At 37.0% G+C, this 23,135-nt stretch overlaps 1 protein-coding gene across 1 annotated transcript in view; it reads left to right on the top strand.

Moving 5' to 3' along the window:
- The window catches only part of ptgir (prostaglandin I2 receptor), a 61,604-nt gene extending 50,015 nt beyond the window's left edge, over nucleotides 1–11,589 (top strand). The window contains exon 3 of the mRNA XM_007260904.3: nucleotides 6,284–11,589. Coding sequence (XP_007260966.3) covers nucleotides 6,284–6,562 — 279 coding nt within the window. The 3' untranslated portion in view covers nucleotides 6,563–11,589. The remainder of the gene's footprint in view (nucleotides 1–6,283) is intronic.
- The last annotated feature ends 11,546 nt before the right edge of the window (nucleotides 11,590–23,135 follow it).

Below are 23,135 nucleotides of genomic sequence, written 5' to 3'. Positions count from 1 at the left end.
GACGACTCTTGGCCAGTGTGTGTCTGTCTGAGCGGGCCCTGATCCATTTTATTACACATTTATCATTCAGATTACAGTAGAATAAACTGTTGAAATGCGGCTTGTTCATTAATTACAGTAAGTACAGTTACAAAACAAAACAAGTACAATTGCAAAGTTTACGCCTGGATTGTTCGGTTTATTTGAAAGTTCAAAAATCAATTTTTATTCCCATTAACACACCAGCACATCAAATTCAATGTTCCTCAATGTTTCTATTAATATCTTCCGGATAATAAAGAGCAGATGAGAAACTCTTGCCCTGTTTAACCCTTTCAGACCCTGCATCCACTGCAATGGACATGGTGTGTTGGATGTGTGTGGATTTGGATGTCTGCCTGTGTTGTATTGTGAGAAACAGACACTCAAGAAATCACTGACGATTAGTTTATTGTATACATTGCAAAAGCCAAAAAAAGCAAAAAGCCAAAAGTGCAGCCTTCCAATTATTATTTACTAGAAATATGTAGTATTTGATATTAATATTATTAATATAATACATATTACTGCCAGCAGTGGACACGTTTAGAACAGAGGCAGTTGATCAAAGAGCTGTACAGAATATAAATATAATACAATATAGTATTATTAGGAATGTAAAATCTTATTGTGTGCACTGTAAGAACAGATAAGTTGAGTTTACTTACCTTTTTAAGGCAGCCGGTTTGCTCAAAAGTTTTAAGTAATGGGGAACTTTGGTGAGTGTAGGACACACCCAGTATGCAAATAGATTGTGACAGAAGCCAATGGAAAAGAAGCTGTTAATGGCAACAGACTAAACTCAGTTATTATAAGCTGGTTCAACTAAAAGATCTCAGTTTGAATGTATATGTGCCCACAAATGTTCAACTAACTCCAAATAGTTGAGTATTGTTTAGAAATATCTAATTTTATGTAAAATCCTTTGAGTTCAATCAACGTATGGGTTTACAGTGTGATATAAGTGTGATTTAAGTAATGAATTAAAGCAGTATTATGTGGCAAATGGCATTTCTTGCCTATAGACTTCCCCTATAGTCAGGAAAGGAAATTAATGCTCTGAGCCACAAAAACATGCATTTCTTAACAAGCTGAGAAATACAGACGCATCATTTAAACATAAAAGAAGCCTGAGGCAGTACAGTAATATTAAATGATATTACACAAATACGACTCAAGTTACGCAGAGAACAACATACTCATGAGCATTATGGTCCCAGCTTCACCAGAAATACATATTGCAGTATCAAAAGCCTGAGCCTGAAGTAACATCATTAGCTGAAATACTCTCCCTATTACAGTCAGTGGAGCATAAACATGATTTTGAAGCTGTTATTTTAAAATTGATGATAATATTTACTGTTATACTGCCTTCAAGCAACAAAACATGAACACTCTTTAGTGTCAACAGAGGTCATAGAGTAGTCAGAATAGGGGAATAGGGGTGAAGCAAGTCAGCAGTCTTGGACGGGAACAACCCATTAAGAACTTTAAAATCAATGAAGTGTATCTTAAACTGGATCCAGTAATGGACAGGGAGGCAGCCAGTACAATAGGTTTAAACTGGAATGATGTGATCCTGTTTCTCAGTGCCTGTAAGTAACCTTGCGGCTGCATTTTGTTCTAATTGACGAACAAAATAGGTATTAATCCATCTTCTTCTTCCAGAGTCTTCCCGGAATCATTGGGCAGGAATACCCCCTGGCAAGGGCAACGGTCTATCACAGGGTACCAGACACACCATTCAGTCTCATAAAGGGAAATTTAGCATAGCAAATTCATAAACCATGTGTGTCTGGTAGGTGAGGGGAAACCTAGAGGAACTCATAAACCAGGGGAACATACCAAACTATCAAATCTGATCACAGAAAAAGAACCCAGGATGGTTAAAACCCATAATTCCAGGCCACCCTAAGGTCAAGCTAATAATGGCCTATAACACTATGCCTATGGAATCTTGGGGCTGCCCAAACCTGTATACAAATTCTCCTGTCTCTATTAATTCCACAATGATTTGTTGTTAACAGATAGAGGTTTGTTGCTGTATTGTTTGTGCTGAAGACTGCATAAGCTGTGCAGCAAAGTACATTCACAGCTAACCATAGTTACTCACCAGCTGAATTACTGGTCTTTAAGGAAAGTCAGGATTTAGGCTCTTGCTCATTAATATTCATACATGCAAACCCATTGCCTCTGATTGGCTAACAGCACTGCAACAGAGAACGTCTACCTGCCTTCCCCCACAGTTAAATTTACAGCTTTTCAGAGACACAGGCTTAGTTGTAAAGATATAGAACTGAGTGCCAGGTAAGTAAAATGCAGAATCAACCGGAGATCCGATTTAAACCTACAGTTACTTACACAAGATAGCTAACACTAACTAGCTGGTGTAAACAGAGCTGTAAGCTCTTTAGCTGGCGAGACAGTGTCGGCTCTACTGCAGCCTCGACTCGTTTTTCTAGCTACTGCAGACAATAAAATTTAAAGAACAGTTTCAGGTGCAGCATGAATATACAACTCAGAGAAACCTATAGTATTTCACAAAGAACAAAAAAGTGGATTTTAGCGGAAGGAGACCTTTAAAGCAAGTAATGTTTATGTCTGTATAAATCTGTACAGGCTTTATATGTCTCGCTATCTTATAGCTCTGTTGCTTTAAATTTTTACACTTACATTGTATTGTAAGCTTAATTTAAATGTAACAAAACCTAAAACTTGTTTTAAAACATTAAAGAAACAAATAATGTCATTATAATAACACACCTAAAATAGTAAAACCATACAAATGCATGGCATAATTAAAACGAATTATTTAAGAAATTTAATTGACTTAAAGTAGACTAAAATATTTTTAGTTTTCGTGGATTAAAATTAGACTAAAACTTATTAATAACTAAATCAAAATCACCTCCAACATCTCACACACACATATTGTAGTTCATTGCAGCATTGTCTAGCTTCCTTAGGACTTGGCATGGGACATGACCATGACTTTCATAATTTGCAGTAGTCTAGACATAGTGAAATACAAGCATGTTATACTTTTCCAGATTTTGGCTTAGTTTTTAGAACTGAAGTTGGAGCTTAGTAAAAGCTTTTTTTTTTTTTTTTGAGATCAGATCTCATTTAATCTGGTATATTGAATGGCCGTAAATAATGCTATCTGTTCTTTCTTCATTTATTTGTAGAACACTGCTGCCCAAACAACTTTTACTATCCTCCAGATGCTCATTGAAACGCTTTAATGAACACATGTTATAGAAAAGCAGGACAGAACAACAGTTCTCAGAGCTTTCACTGTACAGCTCCTCTTCAGTTTTTCTATTGATTTAGTGCGATCCTCCATCCCCCGTTTATTTTCCTTCACAGAGTTGGCTGTGAATGAAAGATTACGTTTGGATTGGGATTTGAAACCAGCCATCTTGTCGCAAACAAATGACTTTCCCAACCTTGGCCGTGTCGCAATCCAGAAAAGCACGCTTCACACACAGACTAATTGCTGCTGTTTAGCCTCAGTGACATGTTCCCTTTTTTTTCTCTTTACAGCCTACGCTTGACATGCTGTATCATATGATGAAATGGGAAATATTTTGAAACCCTTTGTTTTGGAGGCACATCTGTACTGAGCTTCTCCCTGACGTTAATTTCATGCTGTTTATTCGTTTTACACCAGATCCCAGCAATACACCCTCCTCTACACCACAGTGCTAAAGATTTAAGCCAGGACACAAGCATAATTACTGTCCTGATCTGTCCAACGTTTATTGCAGGAAATACGCAGCTAAAGAGCCAATCATCTTAACAAGGACAGATGTTTGGTGCGTGTGTTGACCTTTAACGTCATTAACAGGATTTTCCTTCCTTACAAACAAATATATCATTGCTGTCAAGAACAGACCTTGTATCTCCTGTTTTTTCAGCTCCTAGATGTACATTATGTACATTAAGACATGTTTAACTATTTGCTGTAATCTCGAACTGTGTACACTGGGCAAGCAACTTGTTAGGAAGACCTGTACACCCACAGTGGTAGTTATCTAATCAGCCAATCATACAGCAGCAATACAGCAATATGTACACTCTAAAAAACAGAGGTACGATATGAGTACTTTTTTTTACTCAAGAGTAAAAGAGTACACTCTTCATAATTGTACCCTCAATGGTACAATATTGGTCTTTACATGGTCTGATTTGTTCCCTCTAAAGTACAAAGTCATTCCTAACAACAATAAGTACAAATTTGTACCATATAACCAGACAAAAGATACATTCAGTATTCTGAATCAATGTACTAATAAACAATATATATTTAAATTGCACATTTTTAATTTAAAAGCCAGACAATTTTGGATCATCACGTTTTTGTGCCATATTGATGATAATAATGTTTATAATCTTTATAATCTTTACTGGCACAAAAACCATGGGTACAAAAAAGGACTTTCACTGAAAGGTACTTTTATGTACCTCAATATAAGGTACAGCCCCAGCAACAAGCTTTGTACTCTTTTAAGTACAAATCTGTACTTATTTAACTTAGTGTATAGGATATAGGATTTATAACACATTCATAAGCATTAAGTAATCTATTTATAAAGCAGTTAGGACACTATAGACTTTGTTTTATGTATGTTTTTCTTAGAATTACAAAATAGTTTGAGAGTCAACATATGAATGTTGCTACATGTAAGCTAATGATAAACTGCACAACAACCATACAAATCACACTTTACAAAGCACACTTTACTTTACAAAGCACACTTTACTCCAGTATAGTCAAGTGCTTTTAGCAAGTTCAGGTCAGAAGCAGTTGTTTACTATGCGAGTCTATCAAACTGGTCAACCACCTTGGTCACATTGATAGAGCAGCCAAACCATCAAATCATCAAATCATATGCTGTGCTGGTCAAGAGTGGAACTGCTCAACCAGCACCTGGAAAAAAAAAAACTTTGTTTATTATTTTCACTTTTTGACATCATTTTATTCTGGCAGTTTATATTTTTAATTTTGTATAATATTGTCTGATTTATTATTATTATTATTATTTTTTTTTGATAAACATAACAATAGAAATGCTCCAAATTACCTGAAATACATTTTACACTGACTTCCAAAACTCAGATCTAAAGACCTGTCTTTTTAGTGTGTTTAACTCTCAATAGGCATGCTGTGGTATCGGTTACATGGCCGAACTGGCCCAGCATGTTGTATTACTGCATTGTATTGTCTGCTCTTTCACCTGCCACATGTACATTATGTGCATTAAGACATGTTTGACCATTTGCTGTCATCCAGAACCTTGTAGATTCAATGAGCAATTTGTTAGGAAAAACTGTACGCCCACTCATATCTAACCAGCCAATCATGCGGCAGTAATGCAATACATAAAAATAATGTGGATATGAGCCAGCAGCTTAATTATCACAATGAGGAAGATGTGAAGAATACATGTAGAATATCAAATATTGTATTCTGGTGTATGATGGCAAATCTAACAAAGATATGTTTCGCATTGCATTATGCAGTATTTTTAGCATCCAAATCACATGGGAACATGTCCCCAGATAGAAGATGAACAGACACTAATAGATAGAAGTGCTAATAAACAGTATAACACTACTGCTCCTACTGTAGTTGATGTGCATTGCAGCCATCTTGGATTCTAAACCCTGACCCGTCCACACGAACCTCAAAAACGCTAAAAAAAAAACATGGGATTCTCTAGACATTCAGAAGTTTCTCGCATTTTGCAGCAACAATTACTTAATTTTTCACTTCAAATTGTCCCACTATGTGCTTTTTCTTTCAGGTACATTTGCGGTAAGGTTTATACCTCCGGACAGGAGTATCGGAAAAAACTGCAAGCATGCAAAAAACGCATTTTGGTGCCTCCGCTGTGTTAAGTGATGTGAGAGTAACATTAAATTAGGCTGTAGAAATGTTATTTATCGGTGAATCACAGAGAGAACAGAACCAATCCAGGCGCTGTCCACGTTTCATGCTCATTCTGAACAGGCTAAGCTAATGTAAATAAAAAACTGGTATGCTTAGACTCGCTGGGTGACTTCAGCTTTTTCAGAAAGCTTTTTTTTCTCCGTCCACACGGCTACGCTGGTAGCAGAGTTTTCAAAAATCACCACCTCAGATTTCCAGATTCGTGTGGATATGGCCAAATAACATGCAGACTTATTTGAATTATTTTATAACATAGTCTGATTATTTACCCCCAGCTAAAACTGTAATTTTTCTTTTTCTCTCTTTCAGATATTTGGCTTTGTCAATGCGATCAGTCCAGTGGGAAACGACCAGCAGAATCTCCTGGCCTTTCGATTCTCCGCTTTCAACCCTGTAGTGGATCCTTGGATCTTTATCATCTTCCGCAAGTCCGTCTTCCATAACGTTCGTGCATTCTTCCGCTGCCGCTTCGGGAAGGCGGCGGTAAAGGCCACGCCCCACAGCGCCCTGTCATTTCCCCTGCAGAGCGGAGTTCCTATAGACCCCTCAGCTCTTCAGAGCAAGATATACTGCAGCTTTCCCCAGTAAGGACCGCTGATGTGGAGTAGAAACTATCCTTTATTCGGGGAATACTATTCTGATGCACTAAGGAAGCACGAAAAGCTGAGGAACATTGAAGTCCAGGAGCTACAGGGTGTGAAAGGGATACACAGGGCTGTACAGTACCACAGACTATATACTGTACAAAGGAACGAATGTAAATGAGTGTACATATTATAATAAGTTTTGTCAAAATGTGTGAATATTTGTACACACCTTAGCATGTAAATCATGCTGACGGCACTGACGACAAAGTGAAGCATAGAATTCGTCTGATTCCAATGTGCTTTTCCACATCATTTCTACATAAATATACAGCTCTGGATAAAATGAAGAGACCACTTCAGTTTCTGAATCAGTTTATCTGATTTTGCTATTTATAGGTTTATGTTTGAGTAAAATGAACATTGTTGTTTTATTCTATAAACTATGGACAACATTTCACCCAAATTCCAAATAAAAATATTGTCATTTTAGAGCATTTATTTGCAGAAAATGAGAGATGGCTAAAATAACAAAAAATATGCAGATTTAAAGAGTTCAGAAATCAATATTTGGTGGAATAACCCTGGTTTTCACTCACAGTTTTCATGCATCTTGGCATGTTCTCCTCCACCAGTCTTACACACTGCTTTTGAATAACTTTATGCCACTCCTGGTTAAAAAATTCAAGCGGTTCAGCTTGGTTTGAGGACTTGTGATCACTCATCTTCCTCTTGATTATATTCCAGAGGTTTTCAATTTGGTAAAATCAAAGAAATTTTAAGTGGTCTAATTTTTTTCCAGAGTTGTATATTAATAAATATTTTACATCAACACAACAACCAAAACTGTGTAAGGACTAAAGAATTAATATTTGATTCATGAGGCAGTTACGAGTCAAATTTAGCCAGATATATTAATCTTGTTTGCAGTGTGAGCACTGAACATTACGTCAAAGCTTTAAAACAGAACTATTAGTGTTTACACTGTAAAATAAACTATGGTCTGTTGTCCACAGCTCACATATTGTAGGACTGTTTCAACAGCATGTGGAAAGCAGGTGATGTATAGTCAGTACCTGACAGAATGCACTCTAAAGATCAAGATCAAAGACTGATCGCCATTGTTAATAGTTATACTATATTGTACAGTATATTTAATATTATAATTAATCAAGAAATGTCCATTTACAATATTACTAGACCTTTAATACAAGGAAAATGGAAACAAAAGATGCTAATCCTGCAGGTCACATTAAGTGAAATTATTATTTAAACTTAATAGGTTTTCACATTCTCTTTTAGAGCAGTGACGCACTACTCAGCCCGCTCTTGCCAAACACAAGGACTGATGACGACTTTGTTATTTTTTAATAAATTGTGTTCAAGTGGTTCTGTACACTTCTCCACCTTCACTGCAAAGGCAAGTCCTATTGCCATCTCTTTGATCTCGTTTACACCTGGTCACTTCATGTGATTAGGAAATGGATTATTATCATTATAGCCACATACATTTACATCAAATATGATGTTTTTTGTTGTTGGTGAAGAAAGCAAACACCTAGACTGGGAATTCATTTATTTACTGTAACAGTAGATCAAACTAACATTCTACAAAGCAATTAATATGAATTATACCACAATTAGTTCTGACCCTGCAATGTGATTGGCTGAGAGGCATTCTATGAGTGCCATTATAAGCCGGTAATGCACTGTAACTGAAGCTCTACATGTATTACTCCACCACATACAGGTAGCCTAGCAATGGTGCAGCGCTTACAAGCCAAACAGCGCAGCTACAAACAGAGCAGCAATGGAACTCACGGAGAGTTTATAACCGAACAGATCATATTTTCTTGTCCTCTTTATCTCAAAATCTTTCAGTAAACAGTGATAATGGAACTGTGGTATAATCGTAATAATACACTCGAGGTTTGTGCTATATTGTGTAATATAACACTTTATAGTACTCCCTCTCAGGTTTTAATGCATATAAGTATAGAGAGATGCAGCCCATGGAGACGTAGCTGATGAAGACATAGTAAAAACAGTACATTTCTGTAGTCCGCTCACTATAGCCAAATATACACAATGTAACATGAACCTCAGTGCAGACCCTGGTCCGGATTTCCGATGTGAAAACACCTTTAAACATGTCTAAGATCAGCTTCTGAAGTGGTTTGAGTGATAAGGTTTGTATCTGATACTCAAGACGCATGAAGTGATGAGGTGTAAATAGAGTCTTTATCATGCTGTATCAGTCCATTTCCAGAATTTACGTATCTGTATCTGATGAACTTAGTCATTTTTAGACTACCAGTAATGCTTGGATTCCGTGACCATCACACATGCATTTATTAAGTAGTATTTTACTGGGATGCACATGATGATATTTATTGTTATTAAAAGTCCTTTCAGCATGACTGATAAACAGCTCCTTCATTAAGTTCAGAAGATTCTACCTACCATTCTCCCTATTACAGTCAGTGTATAGCCTCCCTATTACATGTTTCATCAAAATGATTTTGAAGGTACAATTGCTACATACAGTTATACTGATTTATACTGAACTAAATTTGCACTTTTTCTGGCTGTGATGTAGACTTCAATGTATTTCCCAATAATAATATTAATAATAATAATATTAATAAAGGCTTTAGAGCTTTTCCAATTGTATGAGGTCTCAAGAATGTAAAAAGCTGGCTTAACTTTACTCACATTTCAGATTTCTGACTTTTAAGGGTCACATTTAACCCTTTCCAATGATATTACTGGTAAATAACTGATCAGCCATTACATTAGCACTTTTAATAGGTTAACCATTAATAATTTAAAAACAATTATTAAAAATACTTGTCTCATAATTTAAGAGGCTTTTATTGTCAAACATCAGGCAGGTCTTATTATTTTTTTTTTTTATGCAGCTGGTTTGCCAGTACCTACTATAAGAGGTTCAAGAAAAGACAACTAGATTATAAGTAACTGGGTTATGGGCACCCAAGGCTCATTGATGCGATGCATGAAGGCCTGACCTTACACTTAACTTTTTATAGGACTTTTTATAGGATCATCTGCTAATGTCTTGGTATCGGATACCACACCAGAACACCACAGCATAATTAGATGTGTTGTGGCAGCAACAACCCTGAAAAAAAAAAATCCAGCACAAGACCATCTGGTCAACCAGGAAGAATACTCTACGCTAGTCAAGAGCTAGTTAACAAGCTAGCCTACTAGGGCCGCAACTAATGATTATTTTGGTAGTTGACTAATCTGATGATTATTTTTCCGATTAGTCGATTAGTCAACGATTATTTCTGCCATGACCTCCATCTCTAAAAACAATAGGAAAACAGCTAAACATGAGATTTAAAAGTCAAGATGTTGTTTAAACGTGGAAAACAAATATGTAATCTGTTGTGTTTGGGCACTTTTGGAGACAGACTAAGTTGAGTGTAAACTGTGTGAGTGAGACACTTACTTATCTCCCATTGCGCTTCTGTCTCCAGCACTTTGTTTAATGCGGTACTGTTACAAATGAACGATTAGTTGGCAATCAAATTTGTAGTCGACAATTTTAAAGAATTGGCATTGTCGATTATATCGACTTATCGTTGCAGCCCTATAGCCTACCAGCATAGTTTTTTTTTTTTTCTGGATGACCAGCCGGTCTTGAGCTGGGTTTTTTTTTAGCAGGGAAGGAGTCCATTTGGTACTAATGTTTTGGCTGATTGATGTATCTGGTTAAAAGATAAAAGTTAATACAGTATTGACCAGGGTCTGAATATATTTGAAGCTTTACAAGAGGGCAGCCATCCATCAGCCCTCAGAAGCCAAGATGTATAATAACACCTCACTTTAATAAAGGGACTGAATCGATCTGCATCTTAGTTTCACACTCTGTACAACAATCGTGTCATTTCAAACTTTTAAAAAATGCTGCTATTGAACTACAGTGTTTTTTTTTTCTGTTGTATGTGATTTTGATTAGCATTTCTTCCGTGGAAATACATGGTTAAAGCATAAAAATTCTTTAAAAAAAAGTCTGGCAACCCAGACAAACAAGCGTGCACTTTCCGTTACCCTATCAGTTGGTCCGTGTGGTTCAATGTTTGTATGTATAATGTGACAAAGAAGAAAGACGATATTGTGCAACATGTGGTATCAATCCTGTTTATTGTTCAGCAGCTCTTCCCAATCATTTCTGTGGTGTTTCTAAAGAAACGTCAGCCATGGTTCTAACCTTTGCTTTTCAGCTCATGGGATATTTCCAATTCAGATTCCAGCTATACCAAAAAAAAAAAAAAAACAAGCCCACAGTAAACTTTCCACATGGCTGCTTTCTAAACTGTCCTGCAAGCGTGTAAAACAAATGTCTAATTGGATTCACAGATAGCAGGACCTTAACCGTCCATATATGGTCGGTCGTATTGGAATGTGCTCGCTATCACTGTGGACGGATGCTTGTGTATATACTGTTCTTGAAGAAGCGGTAGGCACTGATATCGACAGCGGAGAGAGTTTACAGACGGCCACCATTCCTTTTTTTAAAACAAACAGAAAGGTTAGTGCGCTTTACAGTGAAGTCTACATGTGTAATACTTAAATGTACAGTACAGTGTTACACAACACATAACAATCAATCCTTCACTAACATTTATGCCAAATATTGGACTCAGTATCTACAACATCTCTTGTTTGATTGTGACTCACTCTGTCTTCCCCACTGTAGATGTAAATGTATCTGCTAGAAGAAGAATATATAAGAACGAGATGAGTTGGTGAGAGAAATGTTCGCTGGGGTTCGATGTGGTAACTCTGTGTTTGTGTGCCTGTATGTGTGAACATGGTTTAAGTGTGGTTTGGGTGCAGTGGCGTATAAAGCTGTTCTCATGCTGATCTGCACTTGGCTTGGTTCGTGTATATATTGGAGTTTTTCATGCAGTGTTGAAAGAGAGAGAGAGAGAGAGAGAGATTCTGTTTGCCTGTTTACAGAGAGCTGTATAGATATCTAAATAAACGTTCTTAAAAACACATGTTTGCTCTGGTCTAAAGAGAATACACAACACGCATCATATGCTGTTAAAGCTGAAAACAGTTTCACTGGGTTTTCTTATGGATTCAGAAAGAAAAACAATTTGGCACCAGTGTAGCATCACGACACTTCAAAACATGTTCGTGAGACGCTACATTAACCATATTTTGTTTTTCTGAGGTTTCATAACTTAACACACTAATGTTTCACACACAGTAGACTAAATCTAATTTGTGCTCTCTTTATTATAAAACATGCTATTGGTAAGAACTGCACTATATGTCCAAATGTAATGTGGACACTCCTTCAGTTTGTCTTGTCACTGTATACTGTGAGCCTGGATGGATAAGAAGTTGAATTTACTTAAATTGTTTGAGAAAACTGGTTGCCTTAAGATTTTATGTTATGTAACTTGAGTTAAATAGACTAAAGGTTTTTAGTCTTGTAGTTATTATGTTTAAATTGTTAAGGTCAGGTGAATAAAACAGATTTGCATTTAGTCTTTTCTTTGATTTAATTAAAAATACAAATTTGGAATTATTGCAGAAAATTAGATAAGGAGAGAAAATGTAATGCCTGGCCAAAAAAAACAAACAAAAAAAGGTCACACATTCGCTGTGGCATTGTTTTAGTAAGCTTCTGCAATGTCAAAAATGTATTTCAATCCAGTGTTGCATTCATTTTTCATTAAGATCTTGCATTGTAGATGTTATAGTCTGACCTCTGCACAAAGTCTTTTCCAGCAAATCCCAAAGATTCTCAATGGGGTGTAATTATTCAAAGTGTACGAACGGTGTGTAGCAGTGGACAAATAGCTATTTTATTAAACAAGAGGTGATGAAACTCAGAGATGTGCAAGACGGGGCGAAAATTACCAGAGGACCACGTAGTTCAGCGGAAACGTCTGAGAAAAACACATATATTGTCTTTCCGCAAGGAAATAAAATCACAGAATAAATTATTTATTAAAATCACCCCCATAAAAGAGAAAATCATCCCAGGACCCCCTGAAAAACTAATTCCATCTGGAAAGGGCTTAAGTCTATAACTAGAAAGTACTCCAATACACTTTAGTGGGGATGATAAAATGAACAGTTAGTGTAGAAAGCAGAAGATGTTCATAATAATTTAATATAATTTTGTGTATTTGTACATAAATCTGCCTCTCATTCCATCAGAAGTGCCTCCCTGACATGTTTTTATTTCTAATCCAGAACAGACCCAGACAATTATGTCTGTACTTAATCCTATTTTTCTAAATCAAAGTCAAAGAGACACAAACAAAGCAGGCAGACATGCTCCACAGAGTTGCAAATGATTGCAAATTGTGCGCTGGCACCTTCCAGCAGCTTTCACTGTCAGTGATCGGGAGGCATGTGGGTTCGGGGGCATCAGTTACATGGTCTGCTGAATAACAGTAGAATGGATCAGTGCTCTCAGGCATGGTGGCATGGTGATCATTATAAGTGCCTGAGGATTGGCCTGCACTGACGGAAAGTAAACACATGGTAAAAACAGGAAATGTAGACAGTTATGCCTCCCACAATCTGAGATATGTGTGCTCAGCTCAAACGCAGGCGTGACGGTATGCAGTTCTGCACATGTTCACCTTATGAGAAACTGAAGATATGAAGCTGCATAACTCAACGCATGTGGTTTGACTACAAGTTCTTATTAAAGGGGAAGATCAGCATTTTCTCAAATGTTAAATATTCAATAGATGGGGGGCTCTTGGTGGCAGCGGACTATGGCACTGCCACTATGATCAGGAGATCGGTGGTTCAAATGCTGGTCATGTAGCTTGCCATCAGCTGCTGGAGCCCACAACTGGCCTTGATCTCTTGGGGCAGATCTGATATATATATATGAACTCAAGGGCATTGAAAGACTTCCAGCTTTTGTTGAAGGAACGCTTTCAACTGACCAAGGCTTTCTACTAGATATTCTGCTGAAGCACCATCATTCCAGGGAACACAGTTCTAGTGCTTTACAGTTCAATGTTAGGAGTAAGCCCTGGCATTTTGATTACCTAACATCACAACTTAAAACTAACTATTCTACATCAAAATGATGTTGGCATTGGACATCCTGTCAATAAATCTTGGTCACTCAATGTCACAACCTATGTTGAACAATGTTCAGTAGTTCTGGTCATCAGATCAAAGAAGAGAGCAAAATGAACTTGAGGGCATCTCATCTAGTTTGAACAGGGCTCTACCGTGGCATTGCAGGCCATTAACTAACACAAATCATTCATTTCCATGAGTCAGGGCAATTCAATTATCTCTGCTGTCCATATCAAATACTGGCATCATTAGGAACATGGGGTCCACAATCTGTGAATGTTTATAAGGACCATGTGCATCATCGTTGTCTGCGTAACGGATAAAGACGATCGTACGAGTATGAGGTCTGGAGTAGACGTCAATCTGTCTTTGAGAAACTAGTCATGTTCCACATGTTCCAGTGTCTCTCTGACTTCAGTACTGCATGATTTATTGAGTGTTGTGATTTTCTATTCTGGAAATAATTTGTAATCTGAAACAGAACTAGGCTCTATATCAGAGTTTTCAAGCACTGGTCCTTTACTCTTAAACCCTCGGGACTAAACGGGATTAGTTTCTCAGGGGAACGTCTCTGAAAAATATTTCACACTTCTACTCGTAAAACGTTTGCATCCGGACTGCAATTGAAAAAAAAAAAAAAAACGGCAGGACCAGTGAGTTTTTAGGCTTTTTTTAGTCACATGACATCACGTTCAGGAGCTCCTCCATTTCCACTAACTGTTGTGTTTTTATCTGGATCTCTGTGGAAACGCGCGCCCAAAGTGTAATTAGGGTGTGTGGCAGTGGACAAATAACTATTTTATTAAATGTAAGGTGATGTAACTCAGAGATGTGCATCCGCCAGAGGACCTTGGAGTTCAGCGAAAAACACAGTAGGTAATTCAGCCTGTAATTTTCTCAGAGGATGTCTAAAAAAAACACATACATGGTTGTTCCAGACGCAAATAAAATCACAGAGGACCCCCCATAAAAGAGAAAATTACCCACTGAGAAATTAATCCCATCCGGAGAGGTCTTTACAAAGATGTTTAACAAAATCTTCACCTTGAGAAACATTTTCAAAAGCCAATAAATTACTTAATGTGGATGGGAGGTCAAAACACTCACAAAAATGTAAATAAATAAATAAAATGATCAGAATACATGCAGATGAGACCAAAAATTGGTTCTTGAGAACTAAAATTTTAAATAGCTAAGGCTAAACTGTGGTAGGCTGAGTAGGCGGTGACATGAGCTGTGTCTTGTGCCTTAACCCAAACAGAATTAAAAATATTTTCTTTAATGGCGCTGCTTCCATATATGGATTGTATGGGATAAAACACTAATATACATACTGGAACTTCTCAAGCCTTAAGCCCTATCTGTACGGGATTAGTTTCTCAGGGGTCCTGGGTTCATTTTCTTTTTTATGTGGGGTCCTCTGTGATTTTATTCTCATCCAGAATGACCATGTATGTGTTTTTCTCAGACGTCCTTTGAGAAAATTACAGGCTAAACACTGTGGTCCTCCGGTAATTTTAGTCCTGGCTGGATGCACATCTCTGAGTTTTATCACCTTACACTTAATAAAATAGCTGTTTGTCAACTGCTATGCACCGTAATTACACTTTGGCCGCACGTTTTTTTAAATGGAGATGCACGTCGACACAACAGCGAGTGGAAATGGAGGAGCTACTGAACGTGATGTCATGTGACTGAGAAAGCCAAAATACTCACTGGTCCTCCTGTTTTTTCAATTGCAGTCCAGATGCAAGAGTTTTATCACTAGTAGTAGGGGTGTTACGGTACAGAAAATTCACGGTTCGGTTCACACCTTGGTATAAACCCCACAGTTTGGTATGTTTCTGGTACAGTTGGTGGAAAAGATAGAGAGGCTGGGCATTCTGTATAGCCTTACCTTTATTAACTTCATAATAACAATGAATCTTCATTATAACCATGTTTTGTTTTTTGGGATGGAATGTTGGAACGGGGCTTTAGCACTTTTATTAAATGCTTGAAACCAGGGTTCTCTCCTACTGTTATTGTAGTGACCTTTTAAACAAAACAAACTAAAATAACCTAAGCCACCACAATCAGAAGAAGAGCTGGCGATAGCGACTTTGACTCGCTGTAGCGGGTATTATAACAAAGTCCATACCTTTAAAACGTTGGGTATACCAATCCATTTATTGGTCTTACATCAGCAGTATATATTCCAGCAGTAGTTCCAGCGTTCATGATCTTTAAATGTCCCGCTTTACACACACACCAATAGCGTTCACCGTGCGATCAAAATACTGTTGACTTCCTCCCCAACTCTTCCCCGCACTCTACTATACATTCACCTATAAACATTGGCAGCGCCCCCAAGTGGAAAGTGTCAATATAAACCAAATTTTTAAAGAAACATAAATAGCTCCAACAGTCATCATGAGAGACTCCATCTTTTGGATCTTGATGGAACAAACAATGATCATGATTGTGGTGCTTTATTAAGAACAAAAACTACAGCATTACTTTAACTAAGAGAGATAGGGGAAGGGAGGGAGAGGGAGAGAGGGTCTTCTATAGGCTGTACCATGTATTCTGCATGCGTTCACACGAACCGTGACCGCGGTACTGTGACGGTTCGGAAAGGATACACGTACCGTTAGACCCCTACTGAGTGGAAGTGTTTTAAAAATATTTTTCACAGACAGACCCCCTGAGAAACTAATCCCGTCCGGATAGTGCTTTACACTGCAAACTCCTTTATTTTAATTAATGCCATTTGTCAGGCACTTTCTAATGATATGTACCTTTTAACAGGATGGATTTGTCACTTTGCCTTTAAGACAACAAAACAAAGGCCGTGTGAAAAGACTCCATGACCAGCTAATCTGCTGTAGGCTTAATCGGCATATAATAGAAAATGTGTTGCTTTTCATCACATCACAAAAACAATTCCGAGTTCAGAACGGGCTGATACTGCAGCTCAGTTTCCACTTATGCAGCATCTGGATTTGAGGGTCACTTCTAGGTTTTTATACGGCAACAAATGTTAAAGTAATTAAACGCTTATTTACAAAGAAGTGAGGAAATATTCTGAGTATGTAAACTAATTAACATGCCCTTTATTAGCTGGTGTGCTGGATAAACCCAAACACATGCAGAGCATGAGATCACCAAGACCGCAACTGAGAAGCACTGCATTAATGTTATATACCAGATGTTTGCATGCATGCTATTCTTGTTACAAAGGCTCTCCACATTCTCTTTGGTACGCTGCTTTTCTGAAAGCCCTGATCAAGTTACTCAAAGTCACACAAAAAGTAATTCATCATACAATAATGTGATGTGCAGAATTTTACAAACACCCCAGAGAAATTACTGGAGGCGGAGGAACAGCGGGGAGGTAGATGAGGAAATCTGATGTCATGTTGTGTGCATCATATTCATGTTTTTTGCATGCTGAATCACTCTTTTTACTGTAAATGAGCTGAATAATCTGGAGCAACAAGTCCAAAAAGAAAACAGCATGATAAAAGTAAATTTATTGACCGCTTCCTTTCTAAGAAGACAAAGCAGGAGGAACAAATTAGGAGACCACTTCAGTTTCTAGGTCTGATTTCTCTGATTTTACTATTTATAGGTATATGTGTGAAAAAAAATGAACAATGTTGTTTTATTCTATAACCTACGGACAACATTTCTCCCAAATTTCAAATAAAAATATTGTCATTAAGAGCATTTATTTGCAGAAAATGAGAAACGGCTGAAATAACAAAAAAGATGCAGAGCTTTCAGACCTCAAATAATGGAAACAAAAGTTCATATTCAGTCCAGAAATCAAGCTGATTTTTATTTTTTTCAGTTTAATCACAGTTTTCATGCATCTTTGCATGTTTTCCTCCACCAGTCTTACACACTGCTTTTGGATAACTTTATGCCACTTCTGGTGCAAAAATTCAAGCAGTTCAGGTTCAGGTTCAGGTTTGATGGCTTGTGATCATCCATCTTCCTCTTGATTATATTCCAGAGGTTTTCAATTTGGTAAAATCAAAGAAATTCATAATTTTTAAGTGCTCTCTAATGTTTTTTTCAGAACTGCACATATTAAAGACCCAATGCCCAGGATTAAGAACCACTCCACTATACAATGCATGGAAGCATGCACGTTTCTGCAGTTTGTAAAAATATTTTTATATTTGTTTGTTTTAATCACATAACAGCTCTTTTACAGCCCTGAACGCTGAAGCTGTCACTCAGTCTGTCTTTTTTCCATCGCAGTGATGTCACATGAATTTCCTCTATATCTCCTCACCATGTTCACCTACTGATTCAGGATGTGGCGTAATGATGTTGGAAATGTTTTTTTATACAGTTTAGACCTGTTAATACACTGGCATGCCATGTAAAAATCATGAAGTGTTACTCTAGGGGACCGCTTGGAAACACTCACACCTGTATAGATCATAAAAGGTATTAACTTGTGAGGCTGAACAGTGGTCAGCATGAACATGGCAAGGTACAGTGAACTTGTGAGTTGGAGCAAGGCCTGATAGAGAGTGTCAGAGGGAGTGAATATGCCAGGATTTCAGGCAGTCCAGTAGAAAACAAAAAAAAAAAAATGCAAGTCATTTTCCAGTATCAAAAAATACTTAATAAACTTAATTTATAATATTAATAATTATTATAACAATAACAATAACAATAACAATAACAATAACAATAACAATAACAATAACAATAACAATAACAATAACAAATGTCCTACTTGTATGTCACGTCTCAAACCAACTCCAAACCAAACCATTTACTTAGGCTCAATCATCTCGCAATCAAAACCTTGCTTCTCTACAGGCCTTAAATAGCACCAAACAGGAAGTGTTGTGATGTCACCTCCTGCTATTTTGGAGGGAAACCTGTCAATAAAAGTCCCCCCAAGCAAACACAATGGGTTCTTTGCTGAATAAAGACGTGGATGGCATCCCTCCAGAACAAACGACCCCAGATAAGTATGTTTTCCTTGATTCTTAGATTATTAAATTTGTTAAAATGGTTTGTTGAGAGTACCTGTGAACAAAGTTCTGGCCAATAAAAAATCTAAATATTCAGAGAGTTTTACTAATTCTAATTATAGTTTAATTGTTTTTCTGCAGGATTCACGGTCATTTTGTTGGTGGTTAAACTTGAAAGCCAGAAGATGTTAAATCAACAAATTAATAAAGCTTGTTTCAACCAAAATGTCTGTCTAAAGTGTGTTTTTTTTTTTTATCACAATAGTCACACTTGGATATATATTTGCAGAAAATGGCTCTGCGTGTGCAGTGTCTAGCTAGAATTGTCTTTATGAACAGAGAAGTGACTCCACTAGAAATATGTATACCAGACTTATTGCATAGCAGTGTAGTCTGGTTTTCAGGTTGGTTTCTATACATGGAACTAGGGAATGCATGGTACATATTGTCACTTTACACACTACTTCAGACTCTTATTTAACAAACAATGTTTCCATGATTACTACCAGTAATTCTGGACTTTGATTTGTCTCAAACTTTAACATACTCCGTGTCTTACGGCCAGTTTTGCTCGCTCTCCCCCTCCCTTTTGCTGTATACGTGAAAAAGCGCTTATTTTCTCCTCCATTTGCCATTAGGTCAATAAACACGCAGAGCAATCAGCTATTTGAAGCTTGTATGGGTCACGGTCAAAGCAGAAGCATTTTGTTTTAAGACTGAAGACCAACCTCCACTGTTTTTCCATGACGTCCTGCTATCATTGCCTGTATTGAGAGGGGCCGAACATGGCCAACAATGTGTTTTCGTCTCAATTGCAGACGGCTTTGAATGAATTTCCCAGCATTTCTTTTAGTGTGAAACCTGACCTTCAGTCATATATGAACATGCACTTTCTGACTCATCTGACATGCTGTATCTGGCGTAAAACCATGTGTTTAAGGTTACACTATACCAGCGTGTGTATGGAGTCTTCAATACTAAATACACGTCTACAGAATTAATTTAAACACTATAAATCAACATTTTCTTATTTTGTTAGAAAACTCAAGTCTAGACATTTAAGAATCCGTGGCTGAATGGAATGTGTTTGGTGAACACTGGTCCCAAAGGCTTTCTACAACAACTTAAATAGAATTTTTTTTTTCTGGTCCTTCAGCATTTTCAACATTAGAAATTAAAGCTGATGTCTTAAGTTTTGGGATTTAGGGCCCTCTCTGGTGAGAAGGGGTAATTGCACCGAGCATGCAGAAGAATCATTTTAAACTGTGTGGGTGTGATGTGGTCTCCTTTCAGAGCGGATGAATCCAATTCCAGGTTATGTTCAGAGAGAGAGATAAAGCACAATTAGTCAAACCTTACTTTAACTACAAACTTTGTTTTTACTATGAGTGAATGAGCTACTGAGCTGAGTTTCCCCTTCTGAAGTCTCCATTGCTCCACCAGCTGCTCGCATTCAGTAAAACTTAGCCGGATCCCCTTTTGGAGGCTGTAAGTGTGAAATAGACTGAATATATTTAGGCTTAGCAGGGATGGTCCTTCCAGCACACTGTTATTATTAAACACAATATTTTGCCCCTTCACATTGAAATGCTTTTGCTTTCAATTAAGAAAAAAATAATACGAACCTTGCCTGTTGGACTAGCTTATATATTCTGAAAAAAACTTTCCAGTTTTCTGTTAAAATGTTTCAGTGATGTGAATTGAGCAAGGCCAGATGAACGGGAAATTTCAATTTCATTGGAACTGTTCAGGCATTTACCATTCCTCAATCCAGAGTGTCATGTGCCATGAATATCCATCATAAAAACATTTCCACCCACAGTGGACAGTGCAACGAGTGGCATCTGGCTAGAAGTGGTTGTTTTTTTTGGGCATCCACAATCCCCTGATCTAAACCTGATTAACCTTAGATGGTTATTTAGGATGAGCTGAAGCTGAAAGAAAAATCAGCACCTATTGTTCAGCACCTCCAGGAGTTCCTTCAAGACGCAAAGAAAACTATTCCAGGTATCTCAGTGTCTCCCTCATGAAGACATTAAGATTAAAATACCAAGAGTTTTCAGATCTGCCCTCAAAGATAAATGTGACAGCTTAGCAGAATCAAAAGTATTTTTAGCACTTTTTGTTTACAAAATAATTCCATGTGCTCCTTTATTTTTCTGTTAAATATTACATTTACAATGTAAAAAAGAAAATCATAAAAAGGAAGAAAACATTGAGAAGAGTTGTGTCCAAAATATTGACTGTATTGTATGTGCTTTAAAAAAAATCCAGTTTTGAGAAATCTGGAATCTGGATTTTGTTGGTATCTAGATTACTGTTATCTGAGTAAAGATGATAAAAATATTAGATCGCTATACATGATACACAATGCATCAACAAAACAAAATACACAAATAGTAATAAATACAGATTCTTGTATTCAAGTACTCCTTCATGCACATTATCCTATTTAAACAGGCTTTTTATACTATCTGTAATGGAAAGGACAGTTAGGTCAGTGTTTTTACACATACAATAAGAAAATGTAAAACAATGCAAAATATCACCATCATTGTCCAGCTTTAGCACTGATCAATACCTAATATAGACACTAATTTCAGTTCAGTTGGTTGGGTGATTTAGGGTTGACTGGGGGTGTTTTTTTGTGTGAGTACTATTTAATAATTCTTATTCATTATACACTCTGTGTACCAATATGTGTCCCAGGAAAGGCCTTGTACTACATTGTGGAGCATTGCAGTGAGAAGAGCATAACTTAGGGCAGTTTTTTTAAACATCTAGCTGTCTGTGAATAGGGCCTCAGCCTCCTGAAGAACCAGTTACTCTTCTGCATTTCACACTTAATGAAGAAACATCAGCCACTTGATGTGCACTTTGAGCACACTTTCCAACCCTGCTTATTGTCTTTCCCAAAGATCCGAAGTTGAGTATTTCTATTGAATCAGTAGGCAGCAACATGATACAAAATCAAAGTCAGCTGGGTCTGCTCAGAATGTTTTTATACAGGACACACAGCATGGTGCGAGGGAAACTGCTTTATTACATCATGCAGTACACCTGTCTGGAACCACCTGAATGTATGCATTTCTATTCTAATCTATTTATTCAGAGGATTTTTACATTAATTTGTCAGCCACCTGTATCCAATTATAAATATACATGTTTATATAGTTTACAGATGTCTGGCATTTGCCTCGCTCCTATAAATAAAAGTCAGAGGAGTTGATGCTCTATTATAGATGATAGAGTAGCACCCCCTAGTGGAAAAATCTATAAGCGCTCAGGAATGCCTGCATTACTTACAAATATTTGAATTATGACAGTCATGCAGAATTATGCAACTATGGAGAATACAGTGGCCATAATTAGTTCAGAACTTGGTAATTATGGATGCCTCAATTTGCATTTACATAACACTTAACTGAACTCTAAGGTGAAGGTAAATGATTCTCAACTGAATGTAGCCCTACAACTAACTAACCCAAAGTTTACAGACAGTTTAACACACAGGTTTAGGTCAGGGTTAAAGTTTAAGTTTGATTCATTGTTGAAGTTAGACATAAGGTTATAGTTAGGTGTAGGTTAAGTTCTACATAGACTTATTTACATTCAACCAAGGGTTTAGTTGTATTTAATATACATTAGGTTGAATGTTATTTGAGCATCTATAATGGACCATCCAATTAAATGTTTTACCCAGAACCTAGGTTTTCCTTTTATGACATAAAATTACCATGTCATTTGTATTCTGTCCTAATTAAAAGGCATCACTTGGTTTCAAATCACTTGTCCAAATGTTTGTGGACAGCATTTTTTTTTTTTTTAAATAAATGCATTCAGCTATGTTAAGTTGCACCCTTCTCTCAATTAAAAACCACAACCACCAACTAATTCATTTAAAAAAGTATCAAAACTGAGTGTATAAGACAAGATGAGAAATTCCTCACATCTGTACTGAATTTCCTGTCAGCCTAGAACCCGGAAAACATTAATACATATGTTCTGGGATTGTACCAATGTACAGAGCCATGTGGTTTTAGTAACTAACCTAAAATGGCTCTGTACATTGGTACAATCCCAGAACATATGTATTAATGTTTTCTGGGTTCCAGACTGACAGGAAATTCAGTACAGATGTGAGGAATTTCTCATCTTGTCTTATACACTCAGTTTTGATACTTTTTTAAATGAATCTTATTAATCTCCGGATTCCTCTAGAGACTCAGTTCTGATATTATTAAATGATAATCCTAGTGTCCAGATAAGTGTGACACTGTGGTTGCATGACGGTAGCAAAAAAAATAATTATTGCCAAAATAGATCTCACCACACAGGCTCTCCCTTAAACAATGTTTACTATAGCTTCTAGATATTGTTCATTTAGAATGATCTTCTGCTAGGACAAAACAGAGCAACACCTTATGTTTTGTATATAAGGGTCAGAGGCCATTTTAATGATTAAAGAATAAAGAACCAGGTAATCACCCTGTAGTC

This window comes from Astyanax mexicanus, chromosome 18 (genome assembly GCF_023375975.1).
Source record: "Astyanax mexicanus isolate ESR-SI-001 chromosome 18, AstMex3_surface, whole genome shotgun sequence".
Taxonomy (NCBI): Eukaryota; Metazoa; Chordata; class Actinopteri; order Characiformes; family Acestrorhamphidae; genus Astyanax; species Astyanax mexicanus.
Note: the sequence above shows the minus strand (reverse complement) of the source record. Positions and strands in the feature narration are given on the sequence as shown.